Below are 23,216 nucleotides of genomic sequence, written 5' to 3'. Positions count from 1 at the left end.
AGGGCCATGATGATGACGGCATGTGACCTGTCAGCCATCACCAAGCCCTGGGAAGTCCAGAGCAAGGTCAGAAGTCACGCAGGGCCCCAACCTCTTATCGTTGAGATTGCCTCCAGGGGAAGCCTGAGACAGGGGACAAAACCTTCATTTGCAAGTAGCACCGAGGGCTGCCCCCCTGCTCTGGGGCTGGGCTCGTGGCTGCCACACTGGAAAGAGCCAATGTGCTCACTGTGCATTAGGCCCAGCCTGAAGAGTGGGGATCCCAGAGGGTCGGGGGCAGAGAAGACGGAGGGCACAGAGGCTCCTTTGTCAATTTCTGACCAAGCACTGAACTCCGCGGATGAGACCAAGCACTGAACTCCGCGGGATGACTGCCTTGTATTACCTCCCCCCTTCCCAGGTTGCTCTGCTAGTGGCGGCTGAGTTCTGGGAACAAGGTGACTTGGAAAGGACCGTTCTGGATCAGCAGCCCATTGTGAGTGTTACTTCCAGAATCTTCTACCCCCTGTAAATTTAGGATACTCAGGCCCCGTTTGGTGCAAACAGGGGACCCCTGGGGATTTGGGATTCTGGGACCTCAGTCTCACTTTGTGGAGTCTGTCATGTGACATGAGCTGAGTGTAAATTTTGGTGGCTCGGGAGCTGGGTGAAGTGGTAGAAAAATAGGGTTTGGATAAAGCTGTGATGCCCATGCAGAAATGGAAAGTCATTGTCAAAAGTGGCCGAGGCAGGCCTTGCCCACCACCCGGGGCCTGCATGGCCCAGGCAGCTCCACAGTGAGCCTCAGCCAGGCTGTGAGCTGCTCCAGGAAGGCCTTCAAGCGGGGAGAGTACAGTGTCAGCGAAGGCCGGTGCCTGGGGTCCAGGAGCCCACACCGTGATAGATGGAAGATGCTGCGATCTTCAGGTCAGCTATTTGGGGCCAGGAATATGCTGCTAGACCACAAGGGTACCCACCTAGGATCCAAGGGGACCGGCACAGCACAGCGTTGTCCAACAGCAGGTGGAAGAGATGGAAAGAGGGTTTGTCTTACAAGTCAACTCCAGTCAGTGGATAGCTGCCTGATCACAAGGTGAAGAAGGCTTTGGGACCAGGGACAGACTGCAGGAAAGGGTATCCTGACCAATCAGCTAAGTCCCTTGGGGACCAGGCTGACCTCTAGTTCCTGCATGGCTCACCCTTGCTACATGGAGCCCCAGACAGTAGGTAACTATGAAGGACAGACTAGCAGGGGACAGCTCAGGGGGTCTGGAGTATGTGGACGCCAAGGATAACCCCTCCAAGGGCATCTGGAGTTTGCCCCAGAGGGCTCTCGAGCCGGGTCTTAAGTCAGCACCATGGATACCTCCCAAGGAAGTGGGAGGAAGGGGCTCAGGGGACCTGAAACTGGGGAGTATCATGGCGGACTCAGCCCTGGAACTACCAGATGGCTCAGAGTGGGGAGGGGCACCCTGGCTGTCCCCTTTCAAGGGCCAGCATCTATCAAGGCAGGCTGAGCCCCGGGACCAGAGGCTCCACCTTCATCCCACGGACACCGCTTCATCGGTGCCTCTGTGGACATGTTCATAGGAGCTGGGTGGGGCTGAGTGAGTCCTGCAGGCTCAGACAGGTGTCTCTGCTCCCCCAAGCCGATGATGGACCGGAACAAGGCGGCCGAGCTCCCCAAACTACAGGTCGGCTTCATCGACTTCGTGTGCTCATTTGTGTACAAGGTGAGCAGGGCCGTGTGGGGCCCAGCTAGGGCCACAAGAGGAGGGGGAGGGGCTGGCGCGGGTTCACCCAATGGCCTGGCCTGCCGTAGCCCCCATCTCCTCATCCTCGCACTTAAACTCTGAAATCCTTGATGTCGCCCCAAGAAGTCCCTTCCCAACCTCCCCTAACCAGTTCTTCAGAAGCTCTGAGTGCTTCCCAAAAGTCTCCACCCTCTGGGACGGTTTCCTGCTCACCATGAGGTCTCACCTCACATGCCCCTTCCCCAAACCCCATCTAGGACACCCCCACTCGTGGCCTGCAGTTTATCTGTGGGTGCATTTGTTCAGTGCCTGTGAACCCAGGAGGACAGGGATGGGTCCACCCGTCGCAGCTGGGAATGCCTCACCCACAAACACGTGTGGCACGTGAGCGACCGGGGAACGCTGTGACATCACAGCCCAGAGGACTGGTCAGGGAGTGTGTCGGGGGTCTGACTGCAGAGCCCCTCCGACGTGATACCCAACATGCCCATGGGCTCCACGCCATCTGGTCCTGGGCCTGTGAGGAGGAGGTTGTCTGCTTCTGAGTGAAGTCACCCCAGACGACCAGTCCCACTCCCCACCTCGACCACCACGGCAACTGGGCTTCCCCTTACTGAAACCCCAGCTCCCTCTGCTGCCCCCTCAGTGGGGCCGTAAGTGCTGGGAAGGAAGGCAGGACCAATGGACATCCCAGTCCTGAAGGTCACAGGTCACAGGTCACAGCCCCACCCCAGCACTCCCCTCCCATTGCCTCCCCCAAGTCCATCTACACAGTCCATGGCTCATGTGCATGCCTGTGTGATGTGTGTAGAAGAGACCAGAGAAAGGGCTACAAGACCGGCATGTCTGCCCGAGTCTTCCCACCCCCTCTGCCAAGGGATTCCCTTTCTGCCATTGATATTTTCTACTCTAAGGGTCCTCACCCCACTAAGACTGTCTGTGCCCTCCCCACCCTCTCTTCTCCGTTTTCGAGGGCTTTGCTCGGAAACCAACATGTCAGTGGCCTTCCCTTCTCCCTCAGACAGGCCCCCTCCCAGGTCCTCCTCTTGGGTGAGCGGGGCAGGGTGGTGGGGGACAGGCTGGTGCCAGCAAGGGCCAAGATGTGGGGAGGCCACCTGCCCCAGCTGCCTAGAAGAGTCAGGAGGTGTGGCCCAACTTCTTGATTCCCTGTCTTCCCTCTCCAGGAGTTTTCCCGTTTCCATGAAGAGATCCTGCCCATGTTCGACAGACTACAGAACAACAGGAAGGAGTGGAAGGCCCTGGCTGATGAGTATGAGGCCAAAGTCAAGGCCCTGGGGGAGCAGAAGCAGCAGCAGGAGGACAAGACGACAGCCAGGAAAGGTCTGGGCTGCGGGCACACACCTGGCTCGTCCCCACATGGAAGCGTGTGAAGGGACCGAGGTTAGGCAAGAGTTGACCTTGGAGGAAAGGCAGGCGGCCCACGGCGCTTGGGCTGGCGTGCTCGGGATCTCCCCTGCAGAGGCAGCCGTCCCTTGGAATCGGGCCTGCTGGCGGAGTGTAGTCAAAACCCAGACTGCAGGCTATCCTTGTTCCTCCCCAGGGACTCTCATTTCCTCTAACAAAGTAACTATTTGAATGTTACTTCCTTTATAAAGGGAGGAAAGCCCCGGTGAAACCTCGGGAACTCTCAACAGCTTTCTTCCATCACCAGGCATTCCCCTCCCAATTAACTTAGGAAAATCTACCTCCACTTCCGTCTACCCTCAGAAATCAAACAGACCTAAGGGCACCCATCTGACCCCGGCTCAGGTCATGATCTCGGGGTCCTGGGTGGAGCCCCACACTGGGCTCCTCGCTCAGCAGGAAGCCTGCTTGTTCCTCTGCCCCTCCCCCTGCTCCTGCACACACCCGCGCGCTCTCTGAAATAAAGGAGTAAAATCTTAAAAAAACAGAAGACCTAAAAAAAGAAAATAAGTGAGCTAAAAGAGTCAAGCATACACCTTTCCCTGTACTGTGTCAGAGCATTTCTTTACCTGCTCACCCCCCACCCCTGCCTCCCGTTGTGGGAATGTGGCTCAGATGGCTTCATCATAAGGAGTCGGCACACCTCACCCCCAAGATGGAATCCCTGATGTTCTTGCCTTGGTATCTGCCTGTGCGTGGCCACCTCAGCCCTGGGACTTTTGTTGCTATTTCCTGCCGTGGGGAGGAAGCCGATGTCAAGACGGTTTGGGAGTTGTGGGGGGCCAGAACTAAAAGTGTCACAAGACCTAAGATAAGAAAGGCTGAGCCCCGGCTAGGCTAATCGGCTTAGGCTGACCACAGGTCCCACACTCTGCCCTTCCTCCCGCGGGGCTGGTAGAGGACACCGGGCAGAAGGGGTGGGGCCAGCACACAGTCCTCTCACATCTTGTCTCTCTTGCAGCAGGCACAGAGATTTGCAACGGCGGCCCCGCACCCAAGTCTTCGACCTGCTGCATCCTGTGAGCTGGTCCATGTTCTGATGGCGCCCCAATCCGTTCCCCCACTGCGACTCCCCTGACCATTTGCTACAGGTTAGGAAGCCCAAGAAAATGACTGAAGACAATTTTGGATATTTTGAATTTTTTTTAAGATTTATGTTTTTATAAACTGAAGTCAACTACAAATACACAGTTTAGCTTACTTTACATTCATCCATCTTTTGGGTACACAGCAATACGCCGGCGAGATCTTTGGAAAGGGTCTGTGAACTGCGTGTCTGAAAGCACTGGGTGAGAGTGCCGCAAGTGCACATGTATGTGTGTGTATACGGCTAGATAAGATACATAGACGCTGTTGCCTATCTGGTTTAGGAGCAAATATGGCCAGAAATTCCGAATAAAATAAGAAAACAAGTTCCCCTTTTCTTTAATATGGCAGAAGTTATGGTGGAGGGCACATCATGTATGACCCATCAGAAAATTCTGCCACAAAGGTCAAGGCCATGAGTGACCTGAGCAGGTCAGGGGTCACGCTGCCACGGCTGGGGTCTGCCCAAGTCCTGTACAAGTGAGAAGTCCCTTAGTGTTTGTGCACCAGCACAGCCAGACCCAACACACAACTCACATGTGAAACGGACACATTATCTGGTAAGAGTTAAGGACTTTTAAAGTCCTGATAACATGAACTCCCAATCAGTTGTTGCCGACACTAGACACTTAACCCCATAGTAAAGTCCTCTCAGTTGCCTGATTAGACTGGTTGTGGAAAGGCCAGTTCAGATGCCACTCAAGCCCACCTCCAGAGCTCCTGAGCTCCTGGGTAGGTGGTGAGGGGAGAATGGTGGGGGGAGACACCCACCCACCCCCAGTCACAGGTAGGAGGCAGCTTCCATCTCAGCAGGGACACCTGGTGATAGTCCATGATTAGGGTCAGGCCATCCTCCCGAGGGACTCGGCACCAGCCAACCACTCCAGAAGGAACTGAGCTGCACTCACTCAACCTTAACTGAAACCAAGGCTTTAAAGTGCTTATCCACTGCTTCTCACTTTCCCCCCTCACATGTGCAAATGAAATCATTTTACCAACGAAATTTGGGTTCAGGGACATTTGCTCCAGGCCTGTGGTTGGGAAACAGCACCATCATTCCAACACCAGGCCCCTGAGGCTGGGAAGAGCACAGCCAGGAGGGGCAGAGCCTGGCTGGCAGCTCAGAAGGAGCCTAAGCCCACTACAGAGCTTTATGCACCTCCCCAGCCTGGTCCTCCAAAGGCCACAGGCCTTCCTGAGGGTCGACGGGAGGGTTCCTGACAGGGGGACAGAGATCCAGGTCCCATCAGTAAGGGCCTCAGGCCACCTCCCACCCCAGCATTTGTACTGCCCATTCAAGGGTCCCAGCTCAGTGAAGACCGAGCGCCACCCACAGTACCCAAGCTGGGTGTGTCTGATAAAAACCGCTCCCTTTGGGGCTCCCCTGATCGGGTACCCCAGAGAACAGGGGACGGAATTTCTGTGTTCCCTGCCCGTTTGTGCACTGCATCCTAGGTCTGTGATGGGTCATCAGTTCTGAAACCCACTCCCCATCCCCACCCCACATAACTGGAGGATAGAGCACAACTGCTAAGCTTGAGTCCGGAAATCGGACAACTGGAGACAGTACAGGACACCATCAGACAACACAGAAAGCTTTATTCATCCACACCGTTCCAGAGAAAGGCGGGCTCACTTTAGTATGCTGTCGTCCTGGGCTGAAAGTTCAAAGGAGAACACTCGTGTTATTACACACCCAGGCAATCCAAAAGGACCACTTCACACATTCAGGGCTGAACACCCAGGATCTAGCTACCGTGGAGAGCCCGACCACGCTCTGCTTCAACTCCAGAGCCCGCCACAGCAGTCAGTGGGAGATGCGGGCCTGGTTCCGGTCCTGTGGGCCTCTCTGAGGGTGGCACATTCCCAGACAACTACCCTCCAAGGCCTAGGGACCTGGGCCTCGCCCGAGGCAAGGTGTCACCGTGTCCCCCAGCAACCTCAGCTCCCTCCCCCAGAGGACCCACTGGCCAGTGCTGGAAGAAAGGAGGCAGCCCCTACCCTGCACTGGGGGGCCACCTGAAGCATCACCTCTTTTCTAAAGTCTGGGCAGAGGACAAAGCTGTAAGACGCACTAACTCCAGTACCTTCTGCCAGTTCTCTCTCAATCCGTTTCCGTTCATCCTGCTTCTTTTTCTCCTCAGCGGCTATCCTCCTCTCCTCTTCTGCCCGGGGTTTCAGGTAACCTGTGTAGGGAAAGGGGGAAGATGGGGGAGTACTTCAGTGTCTTCACCAAAACGCCGCATCAGAGGAATTTAGTGCACCCTGGATGCCTGGTGCATGTGCTTTCCACTCCCTTCCTTCCACATGAGTCAAGGCCTGACTTTCCCCACTCAGCAGAGAGCCCAACCCCGAGGGCAGCTGCCGGCCCGCAGCCATCTCTCTGGGCCACCAGCGGCTGCTGGCGTCTGACCGCAGCATTCCTCCAACACCCGCTTGGCACCCCAGTTTTCAACAAGAACTAGCCGTCTTCCAGCTCCCCGGGGGTGCCCAGCATCAGAATCCACTTTGGGTCCTGACCACCTGGGCTAATCCCAAAGCAACCTACACATCTGCCCACCTGCCGGGGCCGTGCTCAGGGGTCAAGGTCGCTGGGGATTCTGGGGCTGGCGCCTCCCAACCCTGCCCCCTTTCTTGCCCGTGCGGGGGTTTGGCAGACGGCTCTGGGGAGTACCCCTGGCTGTGAGAGGCCCCAGCGCTTTCCCTGCCGCGGCCAAGACAGCGGCGCGGCCACCCGCGGTCACTCACTGTAGCGCTTGGCTCCGTACGCCATGCCGAGGAACAGGGCGGAGTAGCGGCCGAGCTGCGGGGAGAAGACGGTTAGAGGCGGGGCCAGGGTCCCCAGCCCGCGGGGTCGAGGGCGCACAGGGCGGGGGTCCCGGGAAGGGATTCCCAGCCCGCGGGGTCGGGGGCGCAGGGCAGAAGTTTCGGGAGCGCAGGGAGTGGGGGTGTGGGGGGGGGGTCGCACCCGCGAGGGCGCAGGTCTCGGGCACCCTGGGGTCGCGCACGCGGAGCCGAGCACCCGGCGACGGCCGCAAAGCCAGGTTCACCTTGATGAGCGGGGAGACCTGCACCGGCGGCACCATCTTGTCCGTCACCTTCGCGCCGGAAGCACAACCGGAGCAGGACGCTGCAAGGGCCCAGAAAGCTACGGAGTCGTAAAAGCGCACAAGGGCGAACGCATGCGCCGTCGGCGGCGAACAGGAGCAAGACTGCGTCCCCTGGTGGACGGAGGTGGAACAGCGTGCGCCCTCTCGGGGCGGGGACCACACCAGGCGCGCGGTTGGCGACCAGCTGCGCATGCGCAATTGCGGGCGCCTCAGGTGTGGGCTGGGCGGTGCGGGCAGGTTTTGCCTGGGGTGTGGAACCCCGGCCTACCCCCCTGTTTCCTGTGTTTCCCGCAGCCACTGACGTTGTCAGGCCAGGCTGAGCACCAATGGAGCCCACCCGTTATAGGTCCAACTATTTGAAAAATGTAAGTCAGGCTCACGACGTGTAAATAGATGGCTCTCTATCTTCCCGCAGTGCCTGGGCTCTCCAGTCAGGGCCGGTGAGTTGGGGAGGGAGCCCCCACTCCCGCCCCGCGGCTGGAGTGCGTCCTCCAGCCAGGTCCAGGCCCATGGCCACCCCAGGTCAGCCGCGAAGACCGCCCAGGACGGGCCCATGGTCTGGAAAGGGGTTCGAGGTTTGGCGCTGGGAATCCGGGGTCCAGGGACTAAGTGTGACCTGAGTGCAGGCCCAGTTGAAGGGGGGAGCGGGGGCTGTGGCCAACCCCTCTGGACTCAGGCCAGGCTGATCATGGTGGCCTCAGGATCCCTTCCTGGGACGGCGCTGCCTCGTTGCCCATTACGGCTACCCCCGCCCCCAGTCCCAGTCTCCCATTAGAGCAGAGCGTCCTGACTGCAGGAGCCTCTCCAGCACAGGGGTCTGGGCTCTTCCTGGGAAGAGCACCCGATAGAGCCTGCTCCCTGACCCCTGCCCTGGGGACCACTGAGCCCCCAGATGGGCCCTCATTCTCTCACTTATGCTACTCATGATGGGCCAGGGTAGGAGGCCACACCTGCCAGTTACTCCGTCCCACTCAGAGTAGCTACTGGTCTCCCCCAGGTCTGTGGTTAGCCCTGGAGAAGACATGACCAGGTCAGCCGCAAGTGTGCAGAGGGTTTACCCAAAGATGGAGCAGTGGTGGCCAGACAGCTTCCCAGCTGTGCTGGCTGTGCTGACGAGTGGTTCCCAAAGCAACCATGTGTGTGTTGGGGGGGGGGGGTCTGGCAGGAGGATCACTCATCCCCTGGGCCCTGCGCTGCTCCAGAAAGAAGCTCCCTGAGAACCAGAGCTTGGGGCTCACTAGGGCCCCTGGTATGCCAGAGGGGAGCCCACTTTTCCCTAGTGTTCCAAACCCTCCTGTTTCCAAAGAGAACTTAACTATAAATCTAAAGAGAATGGAATGCAGAGATGAAAACTGCAGGGCCCAAAGCAGTTGCTCAGTAAATCTGCATGGAGGGGAGGCCCTTTCAGTGGCCTGCAGGGTCCTGGGCAGAGCCTGCTTGCTCTGCAGCTTGCTCTGGAGTCCTGGCTGTAGGCTTCCAGCTGGGAAACCGTGGTGGGAACAGAGAGGCCCATCCTATAGGGCCACCAGGCCCTTCTCTGAGCTCTCCGAGGAACCCCGCCTGATGCCTTCCACTAGTGCCTCTGCCAGGCCTGGGGTTGGGGGAGTCCTTCCCAAGCCCCCTCATTGCTCCCTGAAGAAGTTGTAAGTACACCTTGACCCCACAAGGCACAAAATAAACCTCTTCGACCGACGTGCCATGTGGCAATGCTGAGTGCACACACCCCCACCCCCACCCCACCCCCATTCTTGCCCTTGAGCATCTAGGCAGATGACCTTGGGTGACAAATATGTTTTCCCTTCCCTGGATATTAAAATAAACGAGACTCCTCAGCAACTCCTGCTTCCAGAATCAAAAATAAGTGTGTCTTGGGCTGAAGGTAAGGCCAGGGTGCTGGTAGGGGACCACCCAGCAGTAGCTTCCAGTGGGGTGGGGTGGGGGGCCAGTAGGGGACACACGGGCACACATGCCCATATACACATGGGGAGACCCCTGAAGCTGAGGGAGACTTACTTTGGCCCTGGGCCCTTCCTGAGGGCTGAGGGGGTTCCCACCTGGCTCGGGACAGTGGGACTGCCTACTGACGCCTCTGCACCTGTCGGGGCCAGCTGTCCACGTTGAATCCTGATAGTCCCCCAGGAGCCAGGCTCTGTGGCTATCTTTAGTGCTGCCAGCCCAGGAAACCTCCCCAGGGGCTCTGCGGGTGTCCTCTGGCCTTCCCCATATCAGGGGCCTTCAGAGCACAGAGCCTGCACTTCTCCTGCCTTCGCTTCTCAGTGTGGTGGTCCCAGTCCTACAGCCCTGCTAGGGTCTCTCCAAGAATCACAGTCAGACCCTGCCCAACTGGGAGTGCAGCCAGCCCAGGTCTCCCATGTCACTCACATGTTCTCCCTCTGGGAGTCCTCCAAGCTGAGCCCCAGGGAGCCCCTAGGTCCCCCCAGTGGGTCATGCCTCCCCAGCTTCCTCAGGGTGTCTGTTGTCCCATACTCAGTGCAGGCAAATGGGGGGCTGCCCCTGGGACCACATGTGGCAGCACCTCAGAGGTGTCATGTGACTGAAGGGCTGTGCCCCTGGGGGCAGGACCCCTGCCAGGATGGCACTCCCATGTGATGTGGTTCCCAGATGTGCCTTAGGGGACACCTGCTGCTGATGCCTCCCCCCCAGGTGCAGAAAAAAGGGGCTCTGAGGGCTGGTTCTCCAGGTGTAAAACTGCAGTCCTAACTGCCCACTTCATCCTACCCCCAGGCCTTCTCCTCCTTCTCAGCCTCCAGACCCCTGCCCTTGCCTGCACCTAACCCACACTCCATGCCACCCAGGACTAGGGCACCCAGCCCCTGGCTCTGTGGTGACTCTAATATCTGGCACCACCCCACAGGCACCTAGGCCAGGTCCCCTCCCCAGACTCTACCTGCTGGCCATCATGTAGTGGGGAAACCTGGCTGAGTGGTGGCCCAGGGCCCAGCCCATCTGGATGGCCCTCCATCCCAGAAACGTTATCCCCACTCTGTGCCAGGCAAGGGGCTCCCTGCCATGGGGATACATGGGCCCTGTGACTTTTCTGCCACTGAAGCAGAGAGCTGAGGGCACACACATGCTCAGAGCATGCTTGGTCACCAGCCCCCACAGCCACTCACAGTGACTACAAATCTAGGAGAGGTACCCCTTCCTCTGGCTCCGTCGGCCACCCCGGTCTTCATGCAGGTGACCCTGGAGACGCACAGGAAGCAGAACTACGGCTTCTCAGTGAGGTGCCTGGGAAGCTGGGGGCCCTGCTGAGCAGGGCAAGCTGGGGGTATCTGAGTCACCCGCCAGGTGCCAAAGCTCACTCTGCAGTTGTCCAGTCCCCAGGGTGGCCCCGGGCCTGTCCTTGTAGGGAGTGGCAGCCGGAGTCCGAGCTGTCCTGGGGGACTGGGTAGGAGCTTAAGACGGGCGACCCGGGCAGGGAGGGCACAGACCATCGCATCAGGCAGACCCAGGCATGGTGAGTGTGGCCAGCAGGCCACTGGGGCAGGAACGTGAGTGTCCATGTGCTTGTGCACCGTGTGTCCACATGTGTCACCTACATGAGTGTGTTTCGTGGGAGTGTGTGTGCACACAAGTTTGTTCACATGTGTAAAGGTGTTGGCTGGGGAAGATCTGTGCCCCATGGCTGCATCAGTGACTTCTGGGGCTGGAAGATGGAGGGTCCTGGCCTTCACACTGGAGGGATCCCTAGAACAGGCCACCCACTTGCTGGCCGCCTGCACAGTCCATTTGTTCCTGGGACATTCAGGCCCAGCTGGCTCCTGGCTGGATGGCACACGAAGCAGGGCAAAGCTCAGAACGAGCCCTGGGCGCAGTGCTGTCAGGGCCTTGTCGGGGCCGCCCCAGCCCAGGGACCCAGGCTTGGGGTCCACCTGTCCTCTATGTTGTCTTCCGAAACACCAGCCTGGAGACCCCTCAGCCTTGGTGTTCTCACACTAGGCCAGCAGGAAGACTAAGAAGAAGGAGGGGGGCGGCCTACGGGCCCAGAGGGCATCATCCAACGTCTTCTCCAACTTTGAGCAGACCCAGATCCAGGAGTTCAAGGAGGTGAGGCTTTGCTTTTGTTCCAGAACCCTCCACCCAGTAACTCTTACCCAAGGGATCCCCTCTGAGTCATAATGCAGGTCACCAAAAGACCCTCTGTGAACCTCACTCGAAAGCCAGTGAGAGTGGACGCCTGTCCTAACATGGTGTGGCCAGCCTGGCAACCCAGTGACCCTGGCCTCGGTTTCAGGCATTCACACTAATGGATCAGAACCGAGATGGCTTCATTGACAAGGAGGACCTGAAGGACACCTATGCCTCACTGGGTAGGTGCCGTGAGACAGAACTCTGCCACAACCCACCCCGCAATGTCTTCCAGCCCTGGAGAGCCTTGCTCTGTACCTGGGCCTTAAAGCCTGACCTGACATCCCATATCCCATGGGCTGCAAGGAGGTAGGCTGAGCCTCCCCTAGGGGAGAAATCCCTCTGGTTTGATCAGGGCATCACAGGGTGGGTGGCACAGCCCAAGAATGGGCATCCTGGATGGGGAGGTTGGGACCAAAGCTTCAGGGAGGGGCTAACACCCCAGAGGGACACCACTGCATGGGGAGGCTTGTCCTCCTTCCTCCAAGCATGGTAAGGAAGCCCAGAAACAGACCTAGGAGAGGTTGTGAGGGCCGGCTCAGCTCCTCTGAAGAGCCCAAGGCTGGCCCTTTCTCTCTCAACTTCCTATCTGAGGGCATGTTCTCAGCCTGAGGCAATCCTAAGGGAGAATAGGTAGGTTTCTTTCCTCTGGGCCCCCTTACACCCAGGTAAGCAGATCACAGGTCTTCCTGGACTCCATGCATGGCCGCTTCCTCCTCCTCAGCTGCCCAGCTCTCCAGGTCTCAGGGTTTGGGGTTCCACTGACATGCAGACCTGGGCCAAGAGTCCCCCCATTGGCTCACCTCCCTCCTTCTGGCTTCCCCAACTTTGAATGATGGAGGTGGGCAACCAGTGGGGACAGCGGACACACCAACAGGACAGCCAGGGATGTGTAACATTCCTGCTCCTGTCTTGTGTCGGTGACAGGCAAAACCAACATCAAGGATGATGAGCTGGACGCCATGCTCAAGGAGGCCTCAGGGCCCATCAACTTCACCATGTTCCTGAACATGTTTGGGGCGAAGCTGACAGGTGAGAGCCAAGGGGAGGTGAGCACCACGGGTCCAGGCTCCTCCCTGGCCAGGGGCAGCCCTCGGGCCAGTCTGCCAAGGCACTGGGTGTTTTGTTAGCTCCGAACACTTAGAAATCCAGACCTTCACATAAAAATCCAGATTTTCCGATTTGTTGAGAAGTCCTAGGACGTGACATTCTGGTACCCACATCTGTGGGTCACACACCCAGGGGGCATGTGAGCTCACCCTTCCTCCTGTCTGCCTAGTGGTGTAGTCTGTCCACTGATTGAGCACTCACTCCACCTTTGGGCCTGGGCAGGGTTCTGGGGACCCCCAGAGTAGTCCCCTCAGAGTGGGAGCTGCAGGGTCTCCCAGGTGCTCAGGGGCTGGAGGGTCATTCAGGCCAAGCCCTGGGATGGCCCAGAGCAGGACTGGAGCCCTAAACAGCCCACGGATCAAGGCCTTTTGTGGGCAGGTACGGATGCTGAGGAGACCATCCTAAATGCCTTCAAGATGCTGGATCCCGATGGCAAAGGCAGCATCAACAAGGACTAGTGAGTGTGCCTACGAGCACCTAGGCATCTCCCCTGAGGGATGCCATGCCCACCTCCCCTCACCCCACCCCAGTCTCCAGGCCTTGGGCTGCCTGCCCCAAGGTCCTAAGTCCCTCAGAGTAACTGAGGGCAAAACCAGTCTTGCCCACACAGGGCTGGGCACCCAGTAACCCAGCTGGTCACCACCACTTGGACCATCACTGAGTCGTTAAGCCCTTTGGGGGGCTACCTCAGCCACACACTAGGACTAGGAATATTTGGTGTACCAGGCACTTGCCTCTAATCCCCCACAGTCTCCTCCCCGCAGATGGAGCCCCCCCAAGGGGTGGTGGCCCCTGAGCGTGTGGGTCAGGGGTCTGATGACCCCTCTCTGGTGCCCAGGACGCATCCTTTAGCCACACTTCTGAGAGGCACCTGTGCTGTGAGTGGGTGGGATTGAAGGGTGAGCAGATCCCCGCCTTGGGGTATCCCACTGTGGAAGAGCCAATGGTGTGAACTGACCCAAGTCATTGGGCTTCCCTGGGGCCACCCCTCCGGTACTTCCCATGCCAATCCCTTCCTTCAGTGCAACCTAATTTGCCTCCTCCCTCGTTGCCCTCAGCATCAGGCGGCTGTTGATGTCCCAGGCAGACAAGATGACTGCTGAAGAGGTTTGGCCCACTCTGCCCTCACCCCCCTTGCTTCCCCCATGCCCCTTGGTGAAGCTGAAGGATAGCCCTCTGGGCTCCGGGGGGTGGGCAGGATACCCCGGCCCCACCCCTGGCTCTGCAGTGTGCCCCCCCATCTCCCTTCCCCCACACCCACAAGCAAAAACAGCACTGGAGCTGGCTGGAGTTCAGCGCCTGTAATTTGCCAGATCATTTTGCCCCTTCCCCTCCTCCCTGGTCCTGACTCCCCAACCATACCGGCCTGCAGGTTAACCAGATGTTCCAGTTTGCCACCATTGATGCTGCAGGCAACCTGGACTATAAGGCACTGAGCTACGTGCTCACCCACGGGGAGGAGAAGGAAGAGTGAGGGGCATCTCCCCCATCCCCACCTGGGCTGCAGCCAGTTCAATAAACATGACCCCACAAACCTGCCTGCCAGTGTCTGCAGAGGGAGAAGGGGAGCTGTCCACCTGTGGGTGGGAGGGTCTGCAGGTGGGGAACTTCTGCCTGGGGGTGGGGGAAGTGAATGCCTTGGCGGAGAGTTTGGGGGAGGGTCCACTGGGGGTAGAAGTGTTCGCTTGGAACTGGGAGAGTCTGGAGGGGAAGGGTCTGGTGGCAGTGGGAGCATCTTCCTGGAATGGGAGGATTTGCAAGGGGATAATCTGCCTGTAGGGCCCTCCCTCTGCTTCCCCCTCCCAGCCCAGCCTGACCCCACCTCCCGTCCTAGCACTCGTGCTGGGAGTCAGGTCACTCAGTGGTCAGCAGAGGTTGAGAAAAGCTATGGGTTGGGACCCCTCAAGGAAGGCGTTTCTCACAACTGTCCACTCAGACTCAATCATGCTGGGGGCCCTCAGGACTCCCAATCCATCCAGCTCCCCCTCAGACCTTGTCCCTCATGCCAGGGCTCCTGCACCAGCCACCCTGGGTCTGGCCTGGCCACTGGGGCACCTGCCTGGCCAGTGGCTGCTTGTCCACACAGCGCCAGCAGTTGTTGCTGTAGCCATGGGGTCTCCCCTAGGCCATCCAGCTGCGCTCTGGGTGTGCCAAGGGCTCCAACTCCCTCTGGCATCTGCTGGATGCTGTCACCCTGTGATGAGAGCCTACCCCTCCTGGCCTCCCCTTCACCCTGACCACTTCTTGATGCACCGACTGCTCCTCCGACTTCCAGAACTCTGCAGGGTCCCCCGTGACTTCTCCGTAAGGCCTGGGGGCTCCAGTGGCTCAGGGCTCCCCCAGACAAGCAGGCAGGGCCAGGAGAACGGCTCCAGGAATGAGTTGTGCCTGCGCTTCCTGCAGTCCATGCTGGAGGTCATGGGGGTGTGCCCAAGCAGAGCTTCAGGGGGTGGGTCCCGGGTGGGGCACGTGATCTGCAGGGGCCGGGGACACGTCCTCCTGGATGGAGTGGCTCACGCCGGCCTCAGCCTGTAGGCGCCGGTACCGGGTATGGAAGAAGAACACCAGGAAGCAGCTGAAGAGGGTGCACAGGCCAGCCATCAGCAGCATGGACACTGGGGAGACACAGCCCGGCTCTGTTCTGAGGCTCGCCCAAGCAGCCAGAGCTTCCCGCCCCCCAACCCAGAGTAGCCACAGAGCTGGCAGAGCCCCGGATGACCCCACTCACCATGACCAGAGAGTGACCTGGAAAAAGACCTGTCCCAGCCCCCAACAGGCCCTGAGGGCAGTTCACAGACCCAGGTGTGGTGAGCTCCAAGGTCACCAGGACAGGGTCTCCTGACGTGGCCACCCTCACCCCTGTCTCTCTTTGCCTGTCTCTTTCCCTGATCTCATTTTACGACTTACATGGGGTTTAAACGTTGGGCTTTCACCAGGGCCTCAGGGCTGCTCCCACCATAGTGAGCCTTGGAGGGGAAAGGTCAGCCTTGTTGCCCTATGACCCCAGCCCCACCGCCCCGTGGGTGCCCTGCCATGCCAAGGAGAGTGAAAGGTGCCAAGAAAGGGGCCCATGGAGGGGAGGTTCCTGGGCTGGGGGGGGGCAGGCACTGACCTCCTCGCTTGTGCTCTTGGGGGCTCTCTGCAGGCGGGGGCACTCACCCTTCCAGTCCAATGGGCCCTGACCATCCTGGCAGGTGGAGATGGACGGCTCCGCACGACGCACGGTCAGGGCAGTCAGCAGTACCATGACAAGCACGCCCTCGGCCTGCCTAGATAGCCACAAGGCCTTCAGCCCTGCCCTGGGCACTGCTCAGTACTCACAGTGCCATGGGTCATTCTGAGGGCAGTGTGGAGCACAGCAGCCAGCCCAGGACTGCACACAGCTCAGAACACGGTGGCCTCTGCCAGAGCAGGCAGGTTACCCCCTGTGTAGACTGGGGTGGCGTGAGGACAAGGTCTCTGGGGTCCCCAGGGAAGTGGTGGAGGGACAGACACTCACCCCAGCACGATGACCAGGCCTGCAGCTGCACCCTCCCCCACAGGGAAGGAGCACTCAACCGCCAGCTCCATGGCAATGGGTGCCACCGAGAAGCCGAAGAGCCCCAGCAGTGAGCAGATGGCGGCCAGCGCCAAGGTCTGTCCTTGCAGCTGAGACACCTGGGGGGCAGTGAGCCACACAGGGACAGGGGCGGCAGTCAGAGTGCACAGCCCTGAACACCAGCACCCTCTCTCAGCTGAGCAGGGAGCAGGGACAAGGGCAGTGCCCGGGGTCAGGGAACCACCCCAGTGGGCAGTGCCTAAGCCTGAGAAGGTCTGAATTTCTGCTTTGACCCATTTGTCAGCTGCCCTGCCCCAGAGCATCCCACTCATACCCCCGTAGGGTGGTCTTGGTTCAAGGGGACTCTCACCAGGGCAAAGGCCACGCAGACCATGGAGGTCAGACAGAAGCCAATCTTGACAGCTTCAGTGAAGTGTTTGGTCCGGTCCACATACAGGCTGAGAACCAGTGCCCCCAGGACTCCAAACACAATGAAGAGAGCCCCGCAAAGGCCTGCAAATTCCTGGAGGACAGGAGGTCAGCGGCACTCCATCATTGGGGCATGGTGATACCAGGGTCCCAGGAGAAGGAGCCCATCCTCAGGGCGTATGCCATCACCGAGAAGCCCATGGCAGTGTGACATGGAAGGGTCAGGGGCACAGTTAGCCATGAGTGAGGGATGGTACATCCTCCCCGGAGGTACCTCTTTCCTGTGGCACCCCGCCCCAGGAACTCAACAATTGCTAAAGGAAAGGGCCTGGTTGCTGCAGACAGCCCTCGGTGCCTGTGTCCTCATGAGCTGGAAACATACCAGGCCTGAATCCCACACCCAGGGCTGATGCCAGACAACAGAGGGCATGGTCAGAGATGCTATGAGCAGAGCAAGGCCCTCCCAATCTCCAAATATCAGAAGAGGACCCTTCCCTGGAGACCCGCAGGGTTGGGGCCATCCTGGGTGGGGCATTGGGAAAGATAGTGAAAAGCACCGCACACAATCCCAGCACCTCTTTGGGCACCGCCACCACCCCTCCCCAGGGCCACCTCCCCACCATCAGACTGCATTTGGCACCTGACACAATGTTTCACACACAACATCTCAATACCACCCAGAAGAGGAGGTTACCCTGTCCAGGCATGGAAACCCAGTGTTTGGGGCAGACAGCCTTCAGGGTAACAGTAATGACCTCCAAACCCCATCCTTGCACAGAAGGGGGGTGGGTGGGCCAGCACTCACGTTGGAGTAGCCCTTCACACAAAGGACCTGCTCCAGGAGGACCGAGAAGCTGGAGAAGATGCCGATGCCGCCCCCGAAACACACAGCCAGGGTGACATAGGCTCTGTTCCGCACGAGCTGGAGGAGAAGGCGCCGTTCAGCACAGGAGCCAGCGGGATACTCGGGCTACCCCAGCAGGGCCTGTGCAACCCCCTTCCCTCCTCAGCCTTCTCCCTGCACCGGATCACAGTGCCGGGTCACCAAGCCCTGGATCCCACAGCACTAACCAGCTTCAGCCCATCCAGGAACTTCTCTGAGGTGGAGTGGGCCGCCCCTGCAGAGGGTGGGCTGGGAGGCACACTCTCCCAGAGGCAGGCAGTGGCCAGGAGACAGGCGAGGCCGGCAGGGATGATATAGATACCCAGCTGGGGAGAGGGCAGACATGAGTGCGTGTGAGTGTGCGCAAACACACACATGTACGTGAGGGCTTCACACCCACTGTTCTGGGCACACTGCCTCCCTTGCCAGCCACCCCCATCTGCCATCCCTACACAGACAAAGGTGAGACCCTCGGCTGGCTTTGCTTTGCTTCCTCTAGAACACTGGCTTTCAAAATATTACCCAAAGATGACTCCCACAGTGACACCCTTAGCCCGACCCTCTCCCAGAGCCCCAGACTCATCCGTCCAACTGCCAACTGAACCTTCCTGCCTGCCTTCATGCATGACCCCAACATGTACCCAGCTGCAGAGCTGGAACCCCCTGCCCCTCCAAACCCGGACTGAGCCTGCCCCCGTTCCCCAACCCAACCAAAATCCCAGCTCCCTACCCGGACACTGCAACCACATCTTGGCTCCCTGAGTCTCTGGACCAGGTCAAATCACTCTCGCCTTAGACACTCCTAGGGTTTCCATCGCTCCAATGCCAACCGCCTGCCACCTGGGTTGACCCTTCCGTCCACCCTTCCCTTGCTCAACAGACACACTGGCCTCTGGCTGCAGCCCCTACCCCTCAACTTCACGTCCACCTCAGGCATGTGGAAAAATCCTGTGTGCACCAAGTGCACTTGCCGGTGTGGTCATAGGGAGGGGCAGATGCACACTCACAGACAGGCGTGGACACACTTGTACATGCACAGACCACATGAACACACACGTGTGCACATGCAAGCATACAGACGCACCACCCCCACACATGTGTGCACATGCAAGCCCACCATGCATACAGACGCACCCCCCCACACACGTGTGCACATGCAAGCCCACCATGCATACAGACGCACCCCCCCACACACACATGTGCACATGCAAGCCCACCATGCATACAGACGCACCCCCCCACACACGTGTGCACATGCAAGCCCACCATGCATACAGACGCACCCCCCCACACACACATGTGCACATGCAAGCCCACCATGCATACAGACGCACCCCCCCACACACGTGTGCACATGCAAGCCCACCATGCATACAGACGCACCACACACACACACACACACACACGTGCACATGCAAGCCCACCATGCATACAGACGCACCCCACAAATGCACACACATGTGTGCATGTACCTCATGAGCTCCCTCACCATCATGGGGATGTCCTTCTCCTTCTTCACTAGGGCAGGTGACAGCAGGTTGGCCACCAGGATGCCCAAGGGGTTTGCTGGGTGGACAGATGGAGACATGTGTCTGCTCAGCCATGGCCAGGCTTGGTCCCCAGCCCACAGCCAGAGCCCTTTGCCCTCTGAGAGCTGGGAGTGCAGAGGTGCCAGGACCCGCTCACTAAGCCGCAGAAGACCATCAGCCTCACCCCTGCCACTCACACATAGTGCCGATCATGTTGGCTGTGGCTCGCTGGTGCTCTGGGAACCACAAGGCAGCCAGCTTGGCCGGAGAGAAGATGACCAGGGTCTGTGCCAAGGCACAGAGGGTCTGCCCACCCATGAGGAAGGCAAATGGGTCCTGGATCTCGAGGAACAGGAAGGGCAGGGTTCTGAACACACTCCCAGCAAAGTTCAGCCATGCGCACACGATGGTCTGCAGGGATGGGGTCAGATTACTGCCTGGCCAGACCAGATTTCCCCCCCCCCAGCACCCTGACCTCTGCCCTGCCACCCGAACAGCTCTGCCTGGAGATCCCTGGGGAGGAAGCAATGGCTCTTGAGCCCTCACTCAAGGACGCTGCCCCATCTAAGAGACAGCCCTGGCTTGGGGACTCACTGCCCAGCGAAGCCCAACAGAGTCCAGAACCCAGATGGCCACCACGCCGGACGGAATGGACGCCACAAGGTAGATCAGTGAAAGCCAGTTGATCTGCTTGGTGGAGAGGAGGAAGCGGTGGGCAATCGTGTCGGCCACGGGCGCGAAGCTGAGCCACAGCTGCGGATACACAATGGTGTCAGTCCAGGGGGCAGGTGCCACAGCCACCACAGCCACCTGCTGCCCCAGGCTTGGCCAGCCAGCCTGAGGGAGACAGTGTGTAGCAGTCCCACAAGGGCCAGGGTCTTCGCCTGGTCCCCTCCAAGGGAGTGCACCAGGTGGGGGGTCAGACAGTGTGCCTGGGATGGACCGTCCTGCAGACATGGTCCGGGGTGGGGGGAGGAAGAGGCTGAAGAACTGGCCAGAGCCTGTAGGACCGTGAGCCTCAAGACTGACCCTCTAAGCAGAAGGCCCAGAGGGCTGTCAGTGAGAGGCATGACTGCAGGGGGAAGGGAAGCTCCACGTGGTGAGTGGGCATCAGGGGTCTAGACCAGGTGCTGGATGGCACTGGGGCCTTGGAGGGTAGAAAAGGGGGTCCTGATGAAGGGAGCCGGTGGCCCTGCCACCCCAGTCGCACAGATGCACAGATTGCCCGATGGCTGGGCAGAGGAGCACGTCTGGGGGACACTCAGTGTCTGTGGTGAACACCCAGGTAGGTAAGGGTAGGAAGCAGGGTGGGCCTGCAGCCATTGAAGGGATAGGGGAAGGGATGTTTCCATGGCGGGGAGGGAGGACAGAAAGCGGCCCAAAAGGTATCTCCAGCTTGTCTAGAAACTCAGTGATTGAGTCGCAGGTGGAAACACCTGGATTGTGCGCTGGCCCTGCCCAAGGCCAGCCCACCTGTCCTACAGGAGACCCAAGTGTTTGGGAGGTAAAATCCTCCCTGACAGCCTGACAGGTGACATTTCCCAGCCTTACGTGTAGTCAAGCCCTGGGACTCTCAACCCCAAAAACCTTCAGCAAGCAGTACGTTTGATTCGATCAGCTGGGAAGACTTCCTGGAGGTGCCACACCGTCTCCCCCCGAAGGATGAGTGAGAGGAGGGGCTCTCCAAGGCTTATTGCAGGAGAGAGACGGGGAAGCAGGCCAGGGATGGACCAAAGACAAGGGTACCACAACTCGAAGTTCACAACCACTGCAACTCTGCGAGACCCAGGCATGCAGGAGCTGGCCCCAGACCGACCCTCTGTGGAGAGGCGGGTGGGATCCAGACGTGCTGACCCAGCAGACGGACTGCAGAGACTCACATGACACAGAACTTGAGCAACAGCTGCCTGTTCTTCCTTTTTTTTTTTTTTTTTTTTTTTTTTTTTTTTTAAGGGGCAAAACAGAGGACAGATCTTCCAGGCGCAGAAAGAGACCCCATGCAGGTCCAGCTGCTTCCTGCCCAGCCTGATCCAGCACAGAAAGCATGGTATCTGTTCTCCAAAGCCACCCTGCTGAGCCAAGCCCATCCCTTGCTCCTCCCCAGATTTGTGGCCAGCGGAGCAGAGACAGGTCTAAACTGTGCCAGGCAAAATGGTGACAGCAGTGTGTCCCCAGTGCACAAGAATTCCCAGCCCTGCCACGTACCCCTCCCCTCCCTTTGAGCGTGCTGATAGCTGCCCCACATGCCAGCTCCTGCCCAGATCACTGGGCTCTCCTCACACCACTTTGGGGCCACCCAGACCTCACTCCCAGCACTGTTCCACCTGCCTCCGACAGTGCCCTCTCAGAACCTGGGACCTACTTATGGTCACCCAGCTGCAGACGAGGTACACAAGTGGATGGCTGGGGTAAGCCTGATCAGGTCAGTGCTCACTGCGGTGAGCAGAGCAGGGATCACAATTCCTGGTGAGAATCTCGTTCGCTCCGTAATAACTTGTGGACCAAAGGGGAGCGCAGCAGGGCGCAGCCTCAGTGCCAAGGAAGGTCTAGAGGCCACTTATGATACCCATCCACTCTCAGACTCATCAAAGCAGTTTTAGGGGCTGAAGGAGACCCCTGCTTTGTGTCCTTAGACCACTGCACCAAAATCCAATTCTGGCTTCCTAGCCAGCCAGCCAGGGACCTGGTGGACAAGCCACAGTGCGGAGTCCCACAGAAAAAAGAGGTTTCCAGAGTCACAGCAGACCAGCCCACGCCATGGGTGCCACGTCCCAGCACAGGGCTGGCTTTCCATCCCCAGTCCAGCAAGGGAAGGAGGAAAAGCGCCCTTATCAGTTTGGAGTAACATCCAAGAGCAGTTGCTGCTCAAACCCTCCCTGAGGCAGTGTCTGTCCAGAATGTCCACACCTGCTGCCCATCCCTGCTCATGGGTCTGCAGTTCCGGGTGGTCCCTGGGCCACTCACAGCCTCCCGAGCTGTGGACCCCGCAGCCATTACATGATGACCTGGTGGCCAGTGCTGCCTGACCAGTGCCTGGGGTCCTGTGGCAAGCTGAGCAGTCATGGGCAGGTTCCTTCAGGCACACGTAGGACGCAAAGGCGGCAGCACCAGGGAAGTGACATGCAGGGTGGCCCAACGGAGCCTAGTGTGGGACAGCACTGCAGCCTGACCCCATGAACAGGTGGCCATGTGAGGGTCAGGTATGGGAAGGCTGGCTCCAAGCCCTGTCTGCCCAAGGGGCAAGGGGCTGGGGGGCAGCAAAAAGTTCACCCCACCGAGCCCGCTGTATGTGGTGGGCTGGGGAAAGAGGGGCCCAAGCCCCTGGGCAGAACAACCGGGTGCGCAGGGGTGAGTTGGGGAGAAGCAGGTTGGGGAGCTGGGCCCCAGTAACTGGTAGATCCTGTTCTCAGTGGTTGATCAACTGGTCTCAGGGGCTGAGTCCCTGCCAGCCGTGGGAACCATTCTAGAACAGGTAACCAGTCACTGGAGACCCCAGCTGGGGAGTTACAGAGAGACTGGCGTGCAGATAAGGAAGCCCGCCTGTGAGGGGCCTCCATACTGAGTCAGAGATCAGTGAGGGTGTCCAGGGCACAGGTAAGCAAAGGCGGCTGGGCCCTGCCCTGCCTTGTGGGAGTGGGGTGGGAAGAGGGAGGGCCAGAGCCAGATCCTGAGGGCTGTTGCCCGGTGTTGGGTCTTCCAGAAGGGAGTGGGGCTACGGGCAGACCCCTTTCCAGCTGTGACAGTGACTCCCACGTCGTCCTGACGCAGGAACTGCTATCGGTCACAGGAACGAGGCTCCGCCACCGCGAGAACAGCCCCTTTTCTCCCTGTGCAGCCAGGAGAAGGGCCTCCGGTCCGTGCCCCCGCACCCGCTGAGGTCGCTGCCTCCCCCACTCCCGGCGGTGCCACTGTCCGGTCAGGGTCCTTACAGACCGAGCCCCCTGGGCGCACGGGGACACGGGAAGGTGCGAGGAGCACGATGACTCGGACTGGGTCCCAGCCCCGCCCCCGCCGAGAGGCAGCCCCCAGACCCCCGTACCGTGGCGTTGGAGAAGTTGAGCAGGCTGAGGACAAGCAAGAAGACCCAGCGGCGCGCGTAGGCGCGGTAGCCCAGCAGCGCTCCCAGGGCCGAGGTCGTGTCGGCCACCAGCGGGTCCCCCTCCGCTCCGGCCATCGCCCGCTGCTTCCGCGGCCGGGTTGAGCAATTCGGGGCCGGGGCGG

At 59.4% G+C, this 23,216-nt stretch overlaps 4 protein-coding genes across 9 annotated transcripts in view; 2 read left to right on the top strand and 2 right to left on the bottom strand.

Moving 5' to 3' along the window:
- Window positions 1-4,363, top strand: part of PDE6B (phosphodiesterase 6B) — a 30,332-nt gene extending 25,969 nt beyond the window's left edge. Inside the window, exons 18-22 of one of the 2 annotated variants that reach the window (XM_008705537.2) lie at window positions 3-66; window positions 401-475; window positions 1,629-1,712; window positions 2,918-3,074; window positions 4,123-4,363. In XM_008705537.2, coding sequence (XP_008703759.2) covers window positions 3-66; window positions 401-475; window positions 1,629-1,712; window positions 2,918-3,074; window positions 4,123-4,181 — 439 coding nt within the window. In that variant the 3' untranslated portion in view covers window positions 4,182-4,363. Of the gene's footprint in view, window positions 1-2; window positions 67-400; window positions 476-1,628; window positions 1,713-2,917; window positions 3,075-4,119 lie in introns of both variants that reach the window. The other variant, XM_008705527.2, reaches the window with a different exon arrangement.
- Window positions 4,364-5,826: 1,463 nt separating this feature from the next.
- ATP5ME (ATP synthase membrane subunit e) lies at window positions 5,827-7,552 on the bottom strand. 2 transcript variants are annotated; one of them, XM_040625090.1, is made up of 4 exons: window positions 7,295-7,453; window positions 6,993-7,047; window positions 6,332-6,430; window positions 5,827-5,902 (listed from the first exon to the last, which is right to left on the bottom strand). In XM_040625090.1, the coding sequence occupies exons 1-4, from the start codon at window positions 7,328-7,330 to the stop codon at window positions 5,877-5,879; spliced, it is 216 nt and encodes a 71-aa protein (XP_040481024.1). In that variant the 5' UTR covers window positions 7,331-7,453; the 3' UTR covers window positions 5,827-5,876. The 2 variants fall into 2 exon arrangements, with proteins under 2 accessions (XP_040481024.1, XP_040481023.1); XM_040625089.1 differs by lacking the exon at window positions 5,827-5,902 and having other exon boundaries at window positions 6,346-6,430; window positions 7,213-7,552.
- A 51-nt stretch (window positions 7,553-7,603) lies between these two features.
- Window positions 7,604-14,090, top strand: MYL5 (myosin light chain 5). The gene is made up of 7 exons (XM_040625091.1): window positions 7,604-7,719; window positions 11,318-11,425; window positions 11,613-11,688; window positions 12,434-12,538; window positions 12,995-13,073; window positions 13,675-13,723; window positions 13,989-14,090. The coding sequence occupies exons 1-7, from the start codon at window positions 7,681-7,683 to the stop codon at window positions 14,088-14,090; spliced, it is 558 nt and encodes a 185-aa protein (XP_040481025.1). The 5' UTR covers window positions 7,604-7,680.
- On the bottom strand, window positions 13,903-23,203 carry SLC49A3 (solute carrier family 49 member 3). 4 transcript variants are annotated; one of them, XM_040625087.1, is made up of 11 exons: window positions 23,035-23,203; window positions 19,590-19,748; window positions 19,193-19,406; window positions 18,956-19,032; window positions 17,655-17,792; window positions 17,389-17,505; window positions 16,525-16,677; window positions 16,116-16,273; window positions 15,776-15,885; window positions 15,524-15,582; window positions 15,094-15,231 (listed from the first exon to the last, which is right to left on the bottom strand). In XM_040625087.1, exons 1-10 carry the CDS (start codon window positions 23,167-23,169, stop codon window positions 15,557-15,559), a joined length of 1,287 nt encoding a protein of 428 aa, XP_040481021.1. In that variant the 5' UTR covers window positions 23,170-23,203; the 3' UTR covers window positions 15,094-15,231; window positions 15,524-15,556. The 4 variants fall into 4 exon arrangements, with proteins under 4 accessions (XP_040481019.1, XP_040481022.1, XP_040481020.1 ...); XM_040625085.1 differs by lacking the exon at window positions 15,524-15,582 and having other exon boundaries at window positions 13,903-15,231; XM_040625086.1 differs by lacking the exon at window positions 15,524-15,582 and having other exon boundaries at window positions 15,080-15,231; window positions 15,729-15,885.
- Between the last annotated feature and the right edge of the window lie 13 nt (window positions 23,204-23,216).

This window comes from Ursus maritimus, unplaced genomic scaffold (genome assembly GCF_017311325.1).
Source record: "Ursus maritimus isolate PB19 unplaced genomic scaffold, ASM1731132v1 scaffold_8, whole genome shotgun sequence".
Lineage (NCBI taxonomy): Eukaryota > Metazoa > Chordata > Mammalia > Carnivora > Ursidae > Ursus > Ursus maritimus.
Note: the sequence above shows the minus strand (reverse complement) of the source record. Positions and strands in the feature narration are given on the sequence as shown.

What these genes read in the sequence shown, in the direction of transcription:
- ATP5ME (XM_040625089.1), bottom strand. Translation starts at nt 7,546, where the DNA reads ATGCGCAGCTGGTCGCCAACCGCGCGCCTGGTGTGGTCCCCGCCCCGA. An exon ending in CGAGACCTGCGCCCTCGCGG is followed by an intron (nt 7,048 to 7,212) that starts GTGCGACCCCCC and finishes TTCTCCCCGCAG; the next exon opens with CTCGGCCGCTACTCCGCCCT. An exon ending in GTACGGAGCCAAGCGCTACA is followed by an intron (nt 6,431 to 6,992) that starts GTGAGTGACCGC and finishes TTCCCTACACAG; the next exon opens with GTTACCTGAAACCCCGGGCA.
- SLC49A3 (XM_040625085.1), bottom strand. Translation starts at nt 23,169, where the DNA reads ATGGCCGGAGCGGAGGGGGACCCGCTGGTGGCCGACACGACCTCGGCC. An exon ending in TCAACTTCTCCAACGCCACG is followed by an intron (nt 19,749 to 23,034) that starts GTACGGGGGTCT and finishes GTGTATCCGCAG; the next exon opens with CTGTGGCTCAGCTTCGCGCC. An exon ending in AGAAGGACATCCCCATGATG is followed by an intron (nt 17,793 to 18,955) that starts GTGAGGGAGCTC and finishes CCCTCTCCCCAG; the next exon opens with CTGGGTATCTATATCATCCC.
- MYL5 (XM_040625091.1), top strand. Translation starts at nt 7,681, where the DNA reads ATGGAGCCCACCCGTTATAGGTCCAACTATTTGAAAAAT. An exon ending in GTTTGGGGCGAAGCTGACAG is followed by an intron (nt 12,539 to 12,994) that starts GTGAGAGCCAAG and finishes TTTTGTGGGCAG; the next exon opens with GTACGGATGCTGAGGAGACC. An exon ending in GGCAGCATCAACAAGGACTA is followed by an intron (nt 13,074 to 13,674) that starts GTGAGTGTGCCT and finishes CGTTGCCCTCAG; the next exon opens with CATCAGGCGGCTGTTGATGT.